Source organism: Pyxicephalus adspersus, chromosome 12 (assembly GCF_032062135.1).
Source record: "Pyxicephalus adspersus chromosome 12, UCB_Pads_2.0, whole genome shotgun sequence".
NCBI classification, from domain to species: domain Eukaryota; kingdom Metazoa; phylum Chordata; class Amphibia; order Anura; family Pyxicephalidae; genus Pyxicephalus; species Pyxicephalus adspersus.
Window position 1 is genome coordinate 12084496 of NC_092869.1, and position 20661 is coordinate 12105156.

At 36.9% G+C, this 20661-nt stretch overlaps 1 protein-coding gene across 1 annotated transcript in view; it reads right to left on the bottom strand.

Moving 5' to 3' along the window:
* Positions 1-428: 428 nt before the first annotated feature.
* The window catches only part of CCDC9B (coiled-coil domain containing 9B), a 30094-nt gene continuing 9861 nt past the window's right edge, over positions 429-20661 (bottom strand). The window contains exons 5-10 of the mRNA XM_072428337.1: positions 19252-19395; positions 15675-15746; positions 10479-10603; positions 7837-7886; positions 3534-3621; positions 429-597 (exon numbers count right to left, since the gene is read on the bottom strand). Of these exons, the coding sequence (XP_072284438.1) occupies positions 495-597; positions 3534-3621; positions 7837-7886; positions 10479-10603; positions 15675-15746; positions 19252-19395 (582 nt within the window). The 3' untranslated portion in view covers positions 429-494. The remainder of the gene's footprint in view (positions 598-3533; positions 3622-7836; positions 7887-10478; positions 10604-15674; positions 15747-19251; positions 19396-20661) is intronic.

The window sequence follows — 20661 nt, forward strand, 5'->3', positions numbered from 1 at the left end:
TTGGCAAAAACTTCCTACAGCAGACATCAGGATCTGTCTCTGCCTGTTGTTGGCAATATCTGCATTTCATTGTAAATTGTGTTATGTAATTATGCAGATACTTGCAAATGCCTGCCAGTGATATGGGGCACATGTAGCCTTATTTCATGGAAAACCTGATTGGCAGTTGATGGCTGAAACTTTATATAGGTTGTAATAGGGGCACACACTCAGGGGACCTGATTGAAGAATTCTACATTTTGATTTATCAGATGCTGAAACAGTTTTGTCTGAAGCCTTTTACAGTTTTTTTGTCCTAATTTCTTTAATATGGCATCAAACAAATTTGTTTAACATTTGAAATATAGAAGTATGAGCTTCAAATATAGATTTAAGATTACGCGCTTCAAGATATACCACTCATAGAAGAAAGACATGGTTATGACACCTTGAAGTGTGAATAATTTTTATTTTTGTTAAACATTTCCTATTCTCAGATTTACAGTCCTAATTTCTCAGTTCCTAGATGGTTTCTTTAGGTATTTCTCTTGATGCTCACCTCTCTTGCCACAGAATCCACCTGGGACTGTGCTGACATAGACAGGGACATCTTTATACCTGCAGTATTGTGGAAAAGAGTAGCAGAGACCAAAGAGTTAGAAATGGTTAAGATACCATTTATAAAATCCTCACATTTCTTCTTATAAATAAACAATGCGTAAGTACAGTCATGAGGGAAAAAAAGATATTCTCTTCATTTGTAAGGTTTTACATATCTGGACCTAATCTTCATCTATCCTTAGCAGGCCTTAATAAAGAGGTAATAAACCTCAAATTGCCAACAGTTAATTACATTTTACACTGTGTCATTTATATAACTTAGACAAAGTCAAAATGCCAATGCAGTCTATGTATATAAGTAAACTTTATCCACTTCCATATAAGCTGATGACGTCCATAAAAGCACAGGTTTTGCCAGTTTGCTGTTCTGGAGCATTCATGTGTGTTAAGGCAATGTCAAGGAGGAAAGACATCTGTAATGATCTCAAAGAAGCAATTTTTTTGCTGCCCATCAATTTTGGAAGGTTTATAGGGATATTTCTAAACAATTTGAAGTCTATCATTCTACAGTGAGAAAAATTATTTGCAGGTGGACAGACCATGATCTATTTGAAGAAACTGCAAACAATCCAGCAGCCATAGGCATATTAATGTTCATGACAGTACAATTAGAAAAAGGCTAAATATGGCTTGCTTGGAAGGGTCTACCAGGAGAAAGCCACTTCCGCTCTACAAAAAACAGGGCAGTATGGCTTAAGTTGCATCTGACCAAATAACAAGATATCTAGAACTATATCCTTTGAGATGTTCAGCCATAATGCACAAGGCCATCCAGCACACCAGCACCAACACCTTATACCACCTGCCAAGCACAGTGGCATCTTGCAGTCATTGAGTAAAACACTTCTGTATACTTAAGTATACAGAGTAAAATCTGAGGCCATTTGTGTGACAGCTATAGAATGGCTTAGGAGGAAAAGAAACAAGGTGCTGCAATGGCCCAGTCATTAAAAAGATTTCAATCTGATCAAAAGGTGGTGGGACCTTTGGAGTTGTGTGTTTTACACCTAAGTTTGGATTTAAAGAATTTTAGAACCTACTAAGGACTAGATGATTTATTCCATTTTGGGTAAAACATTTGCATTAAAATAGGATTTGCTTGACATTCTGAAATAAGGTTGACAGTCGTGACTTACTGCACTGAACATCACTGTCCTTTTAAACCTAAAATTTAACTCTAAACTAAATATTATCTCATCCTAGAAAATTGTACTTGTTTGTTATGTTCAGCACACCTGCACCCTGAGCAATGCACACCAGTCCCTCAGAGACGGGAACATGCTTTGTTAGCTTGACAACACTGAATGAACTGTACAGTACTAGTAATTATCAGTACAGTGATCACAATGAATTGCTATGCATATGGAACATGTAATACATTTTACATTACTAAAATCAAACAATTCGTGTGACTGCTTTATAAAAGGTGTTTTTCTATGGGCTTTAGCTTCCTTGTACAAATGATCAAGATTTGCCATATAAATACAAAGCAGGGTGTCACAGATGACAGAAGAAATCAGAAATCTACTTACTGTAGGCATACCTTTCCCTTTCTATCACCTTCCATAAACAAGGGTTATAGTGTATACAGTAGTTTCACTTTGTAAACACGACTTTCAAAACATGGAAGTGTCAGACCTGCTTTATTGGATCCATTGTAAAAAATAAAATATATAAAAATATGCTGAGCTCTTTCTGCAGTGTAAACATCAGCATTTTACTGGTTCCATGCAGAAACAATCTATTTTTGATTAATTGATTGCTACATAAGACAACAAGCATTTTAACAAACATCACAAAAGTTCAGTAAGTGGCTTTAGGGTATCTATTTACTGCACTCAATTGTCTGCCTTATGATCCAATTTGCCACTTTATTCTAGATTTTTTGTTGTTTTACTGTTGTTCCTAATGATTCTAGGCAATTCCATTGCATTAGATCCCAAATCCAATCATCCCATCTAATCCTTGCTGCCAGGTTACAACCTGACTGAATAGAACCAGAGCTCTAAGTAAAAGTAAAACCCTGCAATGAACATTGCCGAGTGCCCAAAGTGCAATAAATATGTTCAAGCTAAAAGGTGAGTAAGATTTGGTCAAGTAAAAGGCAAGAAAAGTATATTCCTGAAAAATCTTCCTGCTTATAGAACAGTGCTTGGCCATTCAGAAAGCACAAGTCATGTGTTGAGTCACTTCCTACTCCATACTCAGTAAGTATTGCGTACTTTCTTCAATCTCAGCAGAAATGAAATAATGAAAAATTAGCTGCTAGATTAGCTACAGTGTACAGTAGTGGCACAAAATAAAATATAGTATAGGTTCCCCAAGTTGTCCAAAGATTATGAGGCATACATGTCATGTTTACTAGAAAACACACCTAGGTCAGAACTAAGAAAATAAATCTGACTTCCTTATGGCCAAGTAAATTCTTTGTATGGGCCAAGAAGCAATTACGACAAAAAAAACGGTAAACCTGTAGGAGTTGCATATAAAAAATAACCCCTTGCAAAACAGGTTCTAATTTGTACACTAAAAGTCATGAAATCTGAGTGGGGTCAAAACCAGTTAAATCTGTCCAAAATGGTACCACCATGCCCTTTCTTTGTATAAAGATCAGGTCAGCATCATACTGTAAAAATTGTGTAAAAAAAAAAAGTGGTAAAAAGGTCTCAAAGTGACTAAACTAGCAAACATGTACATCACGTAGATGACAGTTTTCTTTTTATAATACAGTATAAAGTTTGAAAGTATAGTATTTCAAATGAAACCCTATTTTGGCAGTAAATAGACGTAAATAACAATGAATCATCAATAAAAAAAACGATATTAGAAAACAAGCTGAAAATGTAATTTCTGAGTTTCTTCTTATATGGGTGGGCTTCTTTAATTCCTGTATTTTTTTTGTTAAGCGCTATAAATCTTTTAAACTAAGTTACCTTTGGGCTCTGCCAGTAAGGCGATCCTTTCCTTTCGCTTGACTACTTTTTGACTTTATCTTTTCGTTATTACTTGGTTTTCCAAACCCTAGGAAATGTGAAAGAAAATTATTTTTGAGAGAGGAAAGGCAAGGAGTGGATTACTAACAATACTTATATGGAATGGAGCTTTAATGGAATGATGCAAAAAATGATGGCATTGATGATCATGTAAAACAAAACAAAAACACTAGAACTGCCAACTTATGGCTCTGTAAAATGTATGCCCATTTCTAACTTGTGGTGAACTTCAGAGTTGTACTGCATTTTCAAACATGATCCCAAATCCTTCCATTCAACTGTGCACATATTTGCACACTATTAAGGTTGGTTTATGTGCAGTTCATGGAAGTGTCATGAAAGTCCTCTGGTGGAAGAACTACATGGAAAATACAAAGGCAGTTTGCTATGCACCTAGGAGCAGCTTACCGCATATTTTTGCAGTCGCAAGTATGAAAGAAGCCTTACTTAATGGGTTCCATTTTGGGACATTGGATTCTAGCTTTGGTAAATCAACTGCAAGTGGGGATATCCAAGAACTTGATTATTCTGTCTTAAAATGAACTGATATTATGAAAATAATTTCAATACAATAACGTCAATAAAAAAAATAACGATTTAATTACATTTAATATTTTTATTCTAAATTACATATTATAGTCACAATTACAGTTATCAGAAACTGATCTAATTTTAAATAGTCCTTCTCCAGAGGAAATCTGTATTAAGGATTTCATCTGTCACTATCTCTTAACAAGTTTACAACGAATTAACCTTCGTATTACATAATTTGTAAATTCTGCCACTTCCTGGTCTGATTAGATCACAGATTGGCCTGCTCCAGTATTTGACGGAAGTGTTTTGTGTATGGACATCTTCATAATCAGTCACCTGAGAAAAAATATGAACCCCCTAATACGACATATCAAGAACTTTAACACACCAGTGGCCTGTCTGCAGTCTGTTATCTGCTTCAACTTCAAGTGAGGAATATTGAACTTGTGTGTATTAAACCCCAAGTGCCCTTTCTGAGAATATAGGCACTAACCCTGGCCCGAAGCATTAACCCCCACTACTCCAATTCCTCTGCACATATCTTTTTAAAGACAACAAGGGGACAAGTAAAGCTGATTTTCTGATCCCGTGCTTTGTCATAGATTAAAAAATTCAGACATTTTGCAGTTTGCATACTCTTACAGTAGTAACAGTCATCTTCTAATATCAAATTCTTTGGTGGAATAAGTACCAAGCACTTACAAATTTGGCAAGGTTTCAACATTTTACCAAGCATATCGATTTAAGGGATGCCCAGTTTTTAAAGGATATAGGCCTGTGTGTCACTTGGAACCTAGAATGATTACAATTCTGTTGATAATTCTCTGTCACTCTGCAATCAGAGTATATGTGAGGTCCAACATCCCCCAAAAATATCAAATTATAAGTCAAAGATATTAGGAAAGATATATTAAAATGATACCTGGGTATAAGGAAACGATTATCCTTTTAAAAGGTAGATTTTCTGAAGGAGGATACAATGATTTATTCTGGTTAAAAATAAACCTTTACAGCGCATACCAGATCTTAGTTTTGCCTTATATACTGGAGTCAGAAGTGGAAATGCTCTCTACTCTATCTCTACAAAGGTTTAAAAAAAATGCAAACACCTTTCTAGCCAAACTTGGTTACAGTTATTCTTAGTCTGGTGAAATATTTAGCAGTAAGGGAAGATAAATCTCATGTGGTACTGCATTAAATTGCTTTTAACATTGGGATAACTGACATTATTCCATTTCCATTGGTTCTATTTTGGCACCATCCAGGATTGTATTAGAGAAAATGTGCTGGAAATGACAAAGTCTTTTTGCTTTAGGAAGTCCATCTTGAATATTGCTTTAACAGACAGGTTTTCTTATCTTTCCAGTTGCAAATAAATAATAAATACAGGCACATTATGTGCACTTAGACATACGGTCACACTTTAGAACATTTTTTAGATTTGTCCATCAAACCTGTGTGTTTTTTTGGCAGACCAAACAATCACATCCATCTTTACCTTGTATTTATATAGAGCCAGAATATTAGAGCTTTAACCTCCCGATGGTCCAATTATGTCAGTATTTTTATGTCAAAAGCGGTACATTGTTTTGCGTGGAAATTTGTTGTTTAATATTTTAGGCCTGTAATTCTTAGGAATAAGTCCAGGGTATGATAAAGTTTGAAACACAAATCATAAATTATAATCAAAAATTATAAATAAAACTTTTAAAAAATATAAAAAAATAATGAAACATAACAATAAATTTAGTTTAATAATTTTATTACAATTTTTTTTATTTTGTCCAAACAAGGGTACAATAATAGATGAACTTTTGGATTTTATTTTTTTGGATTTATTTTATCTAACTTGATCGAAGGCTGTGATCGAAAGGCTAAAAACAGATTACAATGTAATCTGCTTTTAAATTTCTCCGCCAGGCCATGCCTCCCCAGCATACTGACGGTTCTGCATCACATCGATCAAGCCGAGGATGCGATGCAGAAGCTGGTCAGGATCCTTGGAGGACACCGCTGGATCGTGGGGAGCAGGTAAGATTTTTTTTGCTACCCCGAGTGTGGCTCGGGGTTACCACTTTTGGTACATAAAATTCACCTCGATCCAAACTCGGAAATACCGCCAGGGGGGTTAAAAGTCCAAAGTATTGCCATGATCTAATCTTCAAAGGGCTCACAATTTAATGTTTCTATTGTAGTCATTTAGCTTTGATGTCTACCCTGCATTGATATGTAGATACTGGTCTCATACAGGTGAATGTATAAACAGCTATAAATGGTAAGATACCATGACTTCATTCATGACCATGAATCTCAGGATATTAGAGTTGGATAAAATTGTACCCAGTTCCCCATTGTTGTTCACATTATGTACAGATTAACTAGACTACACAAAGGTCTTCCTGAAATGCACGGTCTGGCACTAATTGCAAAGTATGCACCTGCCATTTCAATGCAAGAACATTTACCTTTCATTTGTAAAACAAAATACAAGGAAGACTTTATTTAGATTTCACTGGTGAATCTCTTAATTGTTTAAAAAGGACAATCTAAAGCTAAAAAGTTGACATATGTATGTGAAGAAGGCACATTTATATGTATTTGCTATACCTGCACATTCCTGATATTTTTAACATTGAACTTCCTGTGTCTCTACACATAATAAAGGTATGTATAATTTTTTTTATTTAAACTATATTTATAAAGCACTAACATTTTACTCTACACTATACATTAAAAAAGGGTTGCAGATGACAAACAGATACAAACATTGACACAGAAGGAGAAGAACCAGCCCCAAAGAACTTACAATCACCTGGAGGATTTACCTGCAGTGAATATCAGACTCACTGCTGTATAAATATGAACCCAAGAGTTTGTTGAATTGAACAGAAAAATTAGGATAGACATAAGATAAACAAAAGGGATTTTGTGTACCAACCCGCAAAAAAGGTTTAAATAATAAAGACCACATACCTATTGGTATTACCAGTTAAAAGTCACTTTAGGTAAATTCTCATACCTGAACAAATCATGAGATATTCAAAAATGTATTATTACTTGCATTATTATATGCACTCAATCAATTACATCTCATGACTCTCAAAAATGCCTTCAACTAGAATTATAGAGCAGGAAATCACTTGAATATCATATTGTAACTTCACAAACAACTGAGGTGGGACGTAAACGAATTCAGCTCATTTGCTTATGACAACCTGAAATATCACAGCAGAATGGGGACATTCTGCAGTTATAACACTGAATTTTTTGTGTCCATCACATATATGTAAAAAAATAAAATCATTAAAGATATGAGATATGAACTCTATATCAGGGTAAATATTCTAGTTTTTGATTCACATTATTGCCAGGTGTTCCACACAATAATTACTTAAACTAAGGCAAACAGCTTCTAAAAATGCAAATTAGGATCTTGACACATCATCTTATCTGCAACATACAGTAAATATACTGCTCGAAATAGCCCTGCATTATGAAAACCAAGAAATTTAATAATAAATTATACTATTAAAAATAAATATCACTGAAAAAAAGACATGGTTGTGACACTATTATTTAGAACAATAATTTTATTAACATTTACTATTCTCACAAAGAATTAAAAAAAGAAAAATTTTTGCACATGGAGGAAAAGTCTTAGTTGCTCAGTTCCTAGATGGTTTCTTTATGTATTTCATGTGATGCTCACCTCTCCTGCCACAAGTTGCACTTGGGACTGTGCCATTGTCATCATTAAACCTGCAGTTGAATGGAAGAGAACAGCAGAGACCATAATTTAATTTGTTTTTAAACAATATATTTTTTTAAGTGGTAAAAACTTTTGTTTGGATAGATCAATAGTTAACACAGCAGAAGTTTGGATTATATGTTCTGCCTTACAAAAATGGACAGTAAGCAAAACGCAGGAAGGTATGCCCCACTCTTTTGTGGGTAATACCCCTTTGCACAAAAGAAACATCTTTGGGGTAGTTAGCAGTAAGAATATCAAGTAAGAATAGGTAGTAAGAATATCAGGCAATAGTTTGATATTCATTTAACTTGATATTTCTGAGGTACTGAAGAGAAGGCTTCAGAATAAAGGGGGAAAAACAGCAAGTGCGGCGCCCACAAGGGGAAGGTAAGTGACAAGTGGGGTGAGCTATGTACCTGGAATCATTTAAAGCAGTGGTGCCCAACCTTTTTTCATCTGGGGCCTGCTGTTGACATATGGATAAAACTTGCAGGCCACAAATGCAAACAAATGTTTAAAACTAGAAAAGTTTTAATTTAAAATGAAATTAAATTGAAATGTTTCAACTATGTTATAGTTACCATACCATACATGCACCAAATAAAAAAAATGACAAATCAAGAATCTCTGCAATGGATACTTCCAGAGAAATGCTATTCATGTGACTGATCGCCAAGGGGGACATGTTCTTACTACTACATCTTCAGGGCCCAACATCTCCCCATTCCTGTGAAATTAGGGTTCACAGAAGGTAAGTGGCCAGATATGGGTGACAGGATTGGACAGTATAATCGCTATAGTTTTTCCTATCTTGTGATGGCGCTGCAGAAATAAAATTTTAGGGGGAGTTAGCCACAAGAGTTCCCCATTAATCATACATTTTAATATACCTACAGCTCCCCTTTCAGGAGAAATTGGGATTTTAAGAATGTAAGTGGACATTTATGTGTGACGGCACCATGGTATGATAGGAGTGATAACATTTTAGAGGGAGTAGACAAGAGTCCCCCATTTATCCTATTTTTCCCTTCCTCTACTGTTGGAGAAATGGGGTTCACAGAAGGTAAGAGGCCAGGTATGTGTGACAGGGTAACACGGTATGACAGGTATAGTTTTTCATATCTTGCGATGGCACCGTAGTGATGACATTTTAAGGGGAGTTATTCACAAGAGTTCCCCAGTTAGTTACATTTCCCATTTCTTATAGAGAATAAAGGGTTAGCTTTGTGTCACAGGGTAGCATGAAATGATGGGTATAACATGTTAATAGGGAAAAGGGGGGGGGGGTACAAAAGGCGTTTCCTACATTTTCAGTTGCCAACATCCCTCTGTTTCAGAGAAATTATGGATCACAGAATGTGAAAAGTTGTCCAAGTGTCCAGCTAAGTGTAACATGCAGCTCGCAAGCCGCTCAGTCCCTCGCACCACAGTGTCTGCAGATTTGACTGGGGCTCCTAGATGACTGATGTGAGGCGCCCCCAAAGGCAAACTCAATTTGGGGACCCTGGTCTTGAAAAACCCCACTTAATGTGAAAATATCCCTGATTGTTCTTAGGATTTTAGGATTGTGACCCTGTATCTGGCTACTTGTCATGTGTAGAGGGCCTAAATTTGCTCCAGTAGCAGGTCCACTTTTGTACCCAAAAAATGTCACATTTCTATGACAATCAGTGAAGAAGATTTATACATGGGGATGACAGCTGCATGGACACATATAGAGCTCTCATGCTGGGATTATATCACAGTACAAGGTGGGCGTGGAGCAGCACCATCTCCTGGTAGTACGATCTCAATAGAGAAACATAGGAGATGCGAGCACCCCATCCCCTGCAGGACAATGAGCAGAGAGGCAAGAAGGAGAGGGCTGGATCAGACAGCTCTGCATGCTATAGGTTGGGCACCCTTGCTTTAAAGCAAAGACACCAATGGGTAAATAAACATTATGCACCAAGGCTTGCTGTTCCAAAAGGATGAACAGTCCTTTCCCCTTATCCAATTGTTTACAGCTAAAAAGAAGACTGTTGACAACTTTGGAAAGTAGAAAGACTAGCAAAAAAAGTCAGATATTTATTCTAACAGTCAAAGTCTTGGCACCTTCTATGTTGGTTATAGATGTTAACTCAATGGTGTTTTTGGACTGCACCTGCACTGCAAGACCATTGGGAAGGAAAAACCAGCAGATAAGTTACAAAAGAATGGTTCAGAAACTCAAGATGTTGTAACAGGACTACTTTATTCCATGACCTAATAAACATCCTTGTTATTAGAGAGAGAGAGGATCGAAATGTTTTACTGGAAGAACTGGAAAAATAAATGATGATGGTCCTAGAGAATGGCACCACAGCCCCAAGACTCAAAGGCAATATAGGACTGAGCACTGAAAATTAGTTTGTGGTAGGGAGACCTGCAAAAAATAGGTGCTGATCTCCAATCTTTAAGCTACTTCTTGATAAATGACCCACAAATTCTCCTGCCTCTCAGCTGCTCTAAAGAATCAAGGGTATGACCTGAAGTAGTGAATGCATATGCACACATTATGGATATGTCAGTGATAACATTTAGGCATGCAGGAGCATGCAAAACCAAAATTTAGCTCTTACATATCATCTGTCTTTTCCATATCCCAGGGACGACGCCACTCTCCTTTTGCATTTTTATGCCGAGCCACACGGTCAAGATCAATTTGCTCACGTTCTTTCTTCCACCTTAGGTATTCAAGGTGCTCCTAAAAAAGTCAAAGAAAGGAAATTGCTGCTCATCTGACTAATTGCATATGCAGAAACATATATTATCGAATGTTTCATACAATAAAGACTTTTGTCAAAGTATGTAATATAAAGAATTATGTCACATGGAACCACAATAAATGCTACAAATTCATTTTCATTCTCTGAAACTGAGCTAAAATATAAAATGGAAATATTTCAGGTTCAAAAGATTACATTTAAGTGTATGTAAAGCCCCATTTTTTGTGAATAGAATGTGGAAGGGCTTCAATCTTTATCCATTTTGTTTGCCCAATGAACAGAATTATCCTGACTGATGGTTCAGGTAATCTTACCTTTAAGCATAGCAAGTGATCAGAAAAACTTTATCAAAGGAACAAAGAGTGAAAATATCTTTTGTCTAATAGGCTGGTTTTTGTGTCAACCATAAAAGTTTATACCCTTCCCAATGCTACCCAAAACAAAATCAACCTTTTGGCTTTACTAACAGTTCCAATAGTATCATCAATATCATCATTTGAATGTATTGTGTCATCCTTCTTGATGTCACCACTGTTCCACTGATCCCTGTTCTAAATATGTGCCAAAAAACAAAATGCAGACGAAATGTTTTGAATGCTAAATGCTGTACGGAAAAAATTAAAATTTTAAACACACGTACTTAAATTAGAGATATTTGACATTTATGTAATTTTGGGGTGCAGCCTTTTGATATATGTAAATTGCCGCTGATGGTGTCCTAAAGGTGTCCTATTTCAGCAATGCGTACTACCAGCTGATTGGGCGTGTACAATGACATCACAATCAGCTGTTTCTGCTCTGTCTGCGCGCATCTCCAATCTTTTTTAATGGGATTTTGCTTCAGTGTGAGCTCCCCGAGCGTGAGCGTGTTCTATAGACCTTGGGGATAGCTGTGCTGCTCCTGGCCCACTTTGCACTTTGAAATAATCCTATCCTTCGTTTACAAGTAGCAGCAGCAGAAGAGCTGTGTTTGTGTCCATGCTGTTGTCATTATCCCCCATGTATAAACCTTCATATCTCCCACAGCGATTGTTGTACAAACTTGAAATTTTCAAGGCACACAGGGGACCCCGAGAGCTGATAGTAAACTTAACTTCAGCTATTTCAAGACCAGGGTCCCCCTAATTGGGTATGCATATTAGGGATCCCCAGAGGCCACTTCCATGGCATTGAGGATTATGGTACTGCCAATTGTGCGCTGTGGTGTCTCAAATATAAATTTGCCCGCTCACCAAACTTAAAAGGCTGCATTCAGACTGTCGGTGAGGTGGCGCTGCAGTTATCCCTTGCTTGTGCCATAGAACCCAGCTTAGGGGGGAGACGCTCAGTACCATTCACTGCCACCTGGAGTCAAATCTGCAGATGCTGCGGTGCGAGGGACTACATTTTTAAATTTAGAACAGCCACATTTGATTGTTCTCACATGTGTCAATAAAAGCTCCATCGATAGCGAGATGTTACAGAGAAATTGGGATTAAGAGAGAGTAAGCGGATAGCTATGTGTGACAGGGTAGCATGATATGAGGGGTATAACATTTTAATCGAGTGGGGGAGGGATTGTGGACAAAAAGTGTTCCACACTGGCGCCCACATTTTCAGTGGCAACATCCCTCTACTCCTGAGAACGTAAGTGTCCAGTTATGTGTAACATGCATCCTTCCAGCTGCTCAGTCTTTCGCACCGCAGCATCTGCAGATTTGACTCCAGGCGGAATTAAGTGGTACCCCCCCCCCCCATGCAAGGTTTCATGGAAGGCTTAACCACACTGCAACCTCACCACCAGTCTGAATGCAGCCTTAAAGTTAGGTGAGCGGCAAATTTATATTTGAGGCACCACAGCACACAGACAATTAGCAGTACCCTAATGCTCAATGCCATGGAAGTTGCCCCCTGGGGTCCCTAATATGCAAACTCCATTTAGGGACCCCGGTCTTGAAATAGCCAATCACCACATTTCTTACTTTATATAGAAGGGTAGATAACCCTTTGGTTTTTTTAATTTGTTTTTTAAACACAAAAAGTCAAAGCCCCTTCTATTCTGTCATTCCACAGTAAAGACTGGGAGTGCAGAGCCTCCTGGGATACGCACGTCATGAATCTCAGGAGGCTTGGGCTTCGAGAACAGGCATGTATGTGCAGGAGGGACTTTTCTGTGATAGAAAGAAGTGAGATCTGTGCAAGATTTTTTTTTTCTTTTTTTTTACTTTAGTTCCACTTTAATGAGAAAAGATCCTTGATCCTAATTAGGATTTATGTTTGAGACCCTGTATTTGGCAACTTGCTATGTTCAGGGGCTGAAATTAAGTTTACTTTCAGATCTCAGGGTCCCCTGTGTACCTTGAAAATTTCTTTGTTTTTCAACAATTGGTGTGGGAGATCTGAAGGTTCATACATGAGGGTAATGACAGTAGCATGGACACAGACACAGCTCTCATGCTTCTGCTGCTGGTTTATGAGAGGTAGGATTATTTCACAGTGCAAAGTGGGTGGGCAGCATCACAGCTGATCTCGGAGGTCTATAGAACACAACACTTCCACTCTCAGGGAGCTCACACTGAAGCAAAATCTCATAGAAAAAGATAGGAGATGCATTTGCAGAGAGAGCAGAAACGGCTAATCCTGAGAGCTGGGACAGGCCCAATCAGCTGGTAGTATGCATTCCTAAAGTAGGATTATCTTATAGGACAATGGCAAATGGCAAAAAAACTCACAGCTGCCATTTTCCTTTACAGTGTTAGCCATATCATCATTAACCACTCTATAATTCTCATTTTAAATAGTTTTTCTTCTGGTAATTCCCTAAAATATCCACATAATTATACATAAACAATACTCAAAAACTTAAAAAACTTTTATACAGTAAACAAATGATTTTCTAACATAACGCAAAAGATTTAGGCAACACAGTAAAATTTGGTCTGTACACATGCGGCATTTGTTGTCAACTGCACCATCTGTCCTGAACAGCCTTTCTCCACTTTTGAACCCCAGAGGAGCCCCTGGAAAAATGTTCAGAATGGTTCTATGCTGAAAATTCTATCTAGAACTCATGGTATTTTATTACTACTACTAAATTATAAATATACGAAACCGACACGTCTAAAGTATTTGACACTCGTGGTGAATCATTGGAAAAATGCAATGCAAAACCCTTTACACACTTCTGTTCATAAACAATTCTGTTACAAACTTCTGTCCCCCAGTACGTGCCTAAAGATAGAGTAGCAAAATGCAGACACTTTTCGGCCCAGAGATGAAAACCCTCAAGCTAAATTTTGACCTGGAATTCAACCCCACTGAAAAAAATGGGGTTACATCTCAACAATCTTTTTCATTAAAGTCTTATTATTTTGCAGCACAATTCAGTTTTTCCTGTGTGCATCACAATGCGTTGTTGAATGTAAATAAACATGTCTTAAGGTAAAATCTAATCCTTTTCTTGTCCTTTAAAATAGAAGGTTGAAGGCTATATTTTGGGCTAAATATCTGGGGTTGAACTAATTTAGGTTGCTTTTGGAAGACTTACAAAAACATAAAATAAATGTATATGTATCCAAATTGGCTATTATAATAAAGCCTGATCTGTCCCAAAGAATAGGAATGTATGACATGTATAGCTGTATTCAAATAAGTGAAGTGAAGTGAAATTCCTCAAAATAACTTTTATTTCCATACATACAAATCAATAGGGACACTGCACATTCTATTCCAAAACCAAAAATGAAGAAACATTTATCAAATTTGTGGTAATCCTTCACAGAAAGTGAAGAAAAGAGATTATTAAGCAGTGTGGAGTTCAATTAGTGAGGTCTTTCATTCTGTGATAAAACGTATGTCAGTTATGACCCTTAAGGAAGGCAGCAAATGTTGTACATTATAGATAAACACTATACAGTGCAATTCTCCCTATAAAAATCTGGGTAAAATCTAATGTTCCAGATATTGTTAGGAAAAGTAGCATACTTTGATTAAAAAGTTGATTGGAGAGCGAAACATATAAAGAAGTACAGAAAATGATAGGCTGCTAAGCTAAAACCATGTCAAATGCTTTAAAATGACAACCAAAACCCAAATGGAAAACTATCATTTGAATGTATGGAAGGAATAGCCAAGATGGTCAAGCCAATAATCAGCTCCAGGAGGATTAAAGAAGGTCTAAAGTTATCTGTGAGTACTGTTACAATTAGAAGCCAAGGTATCGGTAAGAAGCACCAATGTAAAAAAAAAACAGACATGTGCTTGAGAGGTAACAGTTTGCCAAAGAACACATTGACTGGCCTAGAGAGAAAAGGCAAAACATTTTGTAGACTGATAAGATTGTTCTTTTTTGGGTATAGGAGCCAATTTGTCAGACAACCCCCCCCCCCCCCCCAAAAAAAAAAAAAAAAAAAGTTTAAATTAAGCCACAGTAAGCTGGTGGTGCAAACATCAGGATATGAGGATGTTTCTCATAGTATGGTTTTAGGTCAATTTTTCACATACCAGGAATCATGGATCAGTTTGTATACATCAAACAACTGGAAGAGGTCATGTTGTCCCTTGCCAAAGAGAAAATGTGCTTTGATTTGGATTAGAATATGTAGTGTTCCCAATGTATTTGCATGCATAGGGATACAAGCTATTATAAGGATTTTGAACTTTATTCACTATTTTAAACACACTAATTTTTCTGAACACAACTGTGTAGACTAAAAAAACACCTAAATTACAAAACTTAAGACAGCCCTAAAATTGGGAATCCTGTGAAATTCAATTTGCAAAGAATCATACTATAAGTGGAAGGGAAGGCAGAGCTGTTACCTATATCAGGACCAAGATTACAGTATAATTAAAAGTAAAGTTTTTTTTACTACCTAATTCCAAATAAACATAAATGAGAAAAATAAAGTCAGCATTGTATTGTAGTTATAGAAAATAAAAATGTGAAAAGGTTATTGCAGGTTTGGCTCAACAGTTCCCTGTATCACCTTTGCCTGAACTGATACAACAAATAGGAACTTGTTTTAGATGTTCAGTGTCATCATTAATCTACTTTACGTTGAGACTTACCTTACTGTCTTGTTCTTTTATGTCCGTTTTCTCCAATTCTTCATGCTTTTTTCCAGCTTTCTTCTTGGCTTCCTAAAATAGGAAGTAACATATCACATAAAAAGAATACAAAATGGTCCTGCATTATTATGTTTGCCATAGACAGAAGATCCGGTAAATATAAACACAAATGGGTTTATGAAGTGAAAAGTAAAATGGCACCAATTTTTAATGTTTAATATTATATTTATTGTTGTGCATTGGTGTCTACGTAGGTGCTTCGCCCCTTCACACATCATGAAACTACAGATGTGTTCAGTGAATGGGCAAAATGCAGACGGGGTAGACACACATCAGTGAAATCTAGTGAATGGGATAAAGCCACTTATTAGAATACAGAAGGGAACATTGCAGCTGCCTAGGACAGGGCCACTGTGTGCATAACACCAAAAGGAAGGACAAAAAGAGAGCACAGAAGACAGCTCTGGTCAAGTTGGTTCCCCTTCAAAAGAAAAAACGTTGATGTAAGGAAATGCAGGAAAAGATCATGCAAGGAAATTGTTAATGAGGTAACGCTAAGGTTATTAATAATGTATATAATAAAAACTAATGAAAAACTGTTTCTTTCAGCTACAGTTATGACAGTATACACACTTCTTGCCTACTTGCTTTCAGTGTGCGCATCAAGTTTCTTACTGGCTAGTTATTTTACATGGCAACAAAGCATAGTGCAATATTGGTAGAAAATTTATGGGGGCTTGGCTATGATGCCTAAAAGTATAATCTCAGGAAAACAAATGTGCTTGATCTAATCACTCCTTTATTTTAAAAAAATGATATGTATTGTGCATGGTATATGAAAATGCATAAGCACAACAGTATGGGTTGTCCAAAAAAAAAAAACTACTTTAGGACTCCCTTCTACACAAAGGATGAGAGCTACCCAAGATACCTAGATTTGTGTAAACTGTCTGGTCTGTAAACATCTTGTGTACTCCTTTCCACACTTGTTGGGGTGGGAGCTCCATGATAATAACAAAGTTGGGTTGTTATGCCCTGACAGGTCATGACAAAGAAAGCAGCCACTAATATAAAAAAAAAGTATATCCTAATCCTTATTGCATGTCTTTTTCCTTTATTTACAGTATAACGTAACAAGGATATTTGGCCAAAATGAGCAAGAACTGGTCATGTAATGATCTGATTGGTTGAAATCAGTGTATAATTGTTAACTACAGATATCAGGGTGCTAATGCTCACATTTTCTAGATGAGTAAAGAACTACCAGCTTCTCTCCCCACTTGACTCTCCCCAGTTAGAGGACAAAAAAAACTCTCTGGGGTAAACAGTCATGTGATCCTGCTATTTGAACTGTTGCTGTTTTGATAGATAAGTACTAACTTTTAATTTTTCAACACCTAAGTGTTTTGTGTGTACTGTGAAAGCCCCCTGGTTGAAGAAGATGGCCAAGAATATTTGTAAGTAATTTTACCAAGTTCTTATAGTGGCAAGAAGGCTAATTAGGAGAAAGGTGGGGCCTTGCAAGTGCGCAGTTGTTATATATACTCTAATTGATGTCTAATGTATCATTGTTTTGGAAATACCATACAGTGATGTGAACTGTATTTTCTTTTCTGGAAACAAATGCAAGTCAGAGGTCATTTACCTTATTTCTGAGTGCTGCTTTGTCTAATTTGATGTCTGCTGAGTGTACCTCCTCTCTATTTTTTTTTTTTTTTAGATAATCTGACCCCGGATATTATTAGATGCATATATTGTTGGGGGCACAGCTAGCTTTGCAGGAAAGTATGTTTGGCATACTACCCCTTGTATCCTTGATCCTGACTGACCTGGTCCTCCATTCCATCTCCATCCTGCCTGTCCAATTCTGCACTGGCTGATCACCTCTCTCTTAGCCAACCCCCTCTGAATCATGGTTGTCTTCTCCCCCTATATCCTAGGCTGGCCTATTTCTATCCTATAGGATTGGGAGTACTTTTAGGATTCTGACTAGAGTTCAGCTTTAGTCAGACAATGCAATATTAAAAAGTTACAAAAGCGGTCTGCAGAGCTCAAATTACCTTTGGGAACTGTGCTGTTGCACCGAATCTCCTATAGAGCCTTGATAGGAATGAATCAGACTGATGGCTTTACTGCAACTAGCTTAAGTAGTGTCACAATGAAGATCACAAATATAGCAAATTTGTACTTCCTAGCATGTATTATTTATATAATATATAGTTTGCATATGAGAACCTACCAATAATCATTTATTCTACCCTTCTAACTTTTTTAATATTAGTCTACCAACAGTGAAGTTGGATTATATTATCCTAAATTTACAGAAATGTTGTCTGTAATTTGTTATACAGTCAATCAATTATCTTCTTGTGTCCCAATGTGTTAAATTTCTTATTTGGGTCTTTGAATTCCAAAGTTTAGGAACCCCTGATCTAATGATCTATTCTTCAATGTAACTGTCATCATTTACTGTATAAAGCAATGTTTATTGAACTTTAGCACAGGCTGTGTTTAGAATAGGCACAAAAGTTAGCAAGCATTATTTATGCCAGCTTTGCAGTTCAGTGTGCTAACTATTGCAAAGCCTCTTGTTCATTGCTATTGTGCGAGGCTCTTGCCAACTGACATAGCATTCTTTTTGTCTAATGTTTCAGACCATAAAAGGAAACATCGCAGCTCTGACTTTTACACTGTAATTTGACATTAGTCATGAGAAAATAGAACTGGCAAAAATAAAAAGAACAGTGGTTGCATGACACTATGCTGCTTTTGTGCAAAAAAAAAAAAAAATAATAATATAGGTTTAGATTATTAGCTGCACACCCAAATAAGTATATTTTAGGTAAAATATCTACCTTAGCAATATGATTTCTGTTTTTAAATTCTCAGGTCTGTCCACTGCTTATTTAAAAGGATTTTGTCTTTTCTTTTAGAATTGTTAATTTAATTCATTTACTAAGACTAAGTTGGAAGTGGGACCACCTGTTCAGGAGCAAGTATTAATAAATTTAGGTAACAGAAGTTTTCACAGCTAAATTGTTTTAAATCAGTGGACATAAATGACCAGTAAATGTCACTTTAGGAACCATTTACGTGGTAAATATTTCACATTTCCATAAAGCAAAGTACAAAACACAACAGTGGTTTCAGGAGTAGACTTAGATCTATAAGAATGTCCTGTATGAGCAAACAAATATGCACCATGGTTAGGCCAAGAATGATTGACACATCAAGTAACTCATTCTGAACCTATTCCTTCCAGCCTGAAGAATCATCTAAATATCCAAATTCAGTCAAAGAAATTCTGATAATGCAACTCACAGATTCATCCTCATACAGTAAATAATTTTAACTACCTGAGCCTATCCATCCCTTTAAGTTTGCCACCATCTTCAGGATATGATTGGAAATACATCTGCCTAAATATTAGTGTAAAGGGAATTTTAGCTATACACTACAAAAACAAGAGCTGCTTGCAAAGCATGTTTGTGTATCCTGTCTGCAGTCATCCTTCTAAACTGTGACACTAGTAAAGGGAGCAAACCAATGTGCTCAGTATAACAATATTAATACCTACCTGTTCCATGGCAATGGCAATCTGTCTACGATGCCCTCTGCCATAAGAAAACAGATGATCCACCTCTTCCATTGTGAAATCAGGTACATTACTGATCCCCAGATAACAGCCTTGGTCATTCTTCTTACCTGGCACACTCTTTCTCTATAGAAAAGAGACATTAAAAAATTAATGCAACAGTGTGAAATGTACTACCCAGATCCAGCTAGGGAGTAAATATGAGTGCTTAGAAACTCAGGCGATTTTTTTATTCCTGTCTGTGTTCCTAATGTCAAGATCTCCTTTCATTTGCCAACTCTATTAAACCCAGACCCACAATGTTTCATCAATCTAAGGTGCAAGAGAAAATCTCCCCAATGGCGATAATAGCAACAAGAAATAACTAAGGTTTTAAACCACTGATGACCACGGTGCTGCCCTTTGGTACTTATACAGTACAGTTTCTCAGCAGTAATTCACTGTGACTACACCTAGCACATAAAGCAAGCAGATAACCACAAACAGTATTTAGAGAAGCATTCTTGGACCTGTCGTGTGGCTTAGTATAATGTGGCATTATTCTGTGTTGGGACCTGTACTAAGGGGGAGGCCAGAGAAATGCTTTCTCCATGAGCACACATGCAAGAAAACCGCTACAAGCTACCATGGTTCCTGCACTGCTAGAACTCAGGAATGCAAATTAAATATATTTAATACAATAGCTTCTGCTGGTTAAATATTTTGGTTTATTTCATTTACATTTTCTTAATTTTTCTGTGCTGTCTGTTCCTCCTTTTATTGTATGTATTTAATTTTTATTCTGATTTTTAATATTAGAATAAAATTTAAATACATACAATAAAAGAACTTGCTGTATGGAATATTAATGTATTCCTTTTTAGAGTGGCTGTAGGGAGCAGAAAAGTAGAAAAACAGAAACATAGATTCAGTGATTTCTCAAGTCATCTTCCCTATTCCCTGACCATCAACTGCAGAATGCCCCCAGTCCCTGCCCATCTCCTGAAGTGCGCCTCCAGACTGAGGACATCTCCCATGCAGCGTGCCCTCAGTCCTTGGTCCCTCTCCTGCAGAATGCCCTCCAGTCTCTGATTATCTTCCATAATATGGTTCCAATCTCTGGTCATCTCCTGCAACATGCCTTCAGTCCCTGGTTGTCAACTACCGTATGCCCCAAGTCCCTGGTAATCTTCTGCGGAATGCCTCCCATTTCTGGCCATCTCCTGTAGAATATCTACAGTATCTAGCTGTCTTCTGATGTTTTTTGGTCTATCCAGAAGCATGCTACTGATCTTTATGATCTCTAGAAATATGTTTGTATCTTGCATACTCACAGCAGTGTTCTCTCCCCAAATTTTTCTGTCAGGTAGGGGGAAGCTGTAGCCAGTGGTCACAACAGGCCATAAGTTTTGC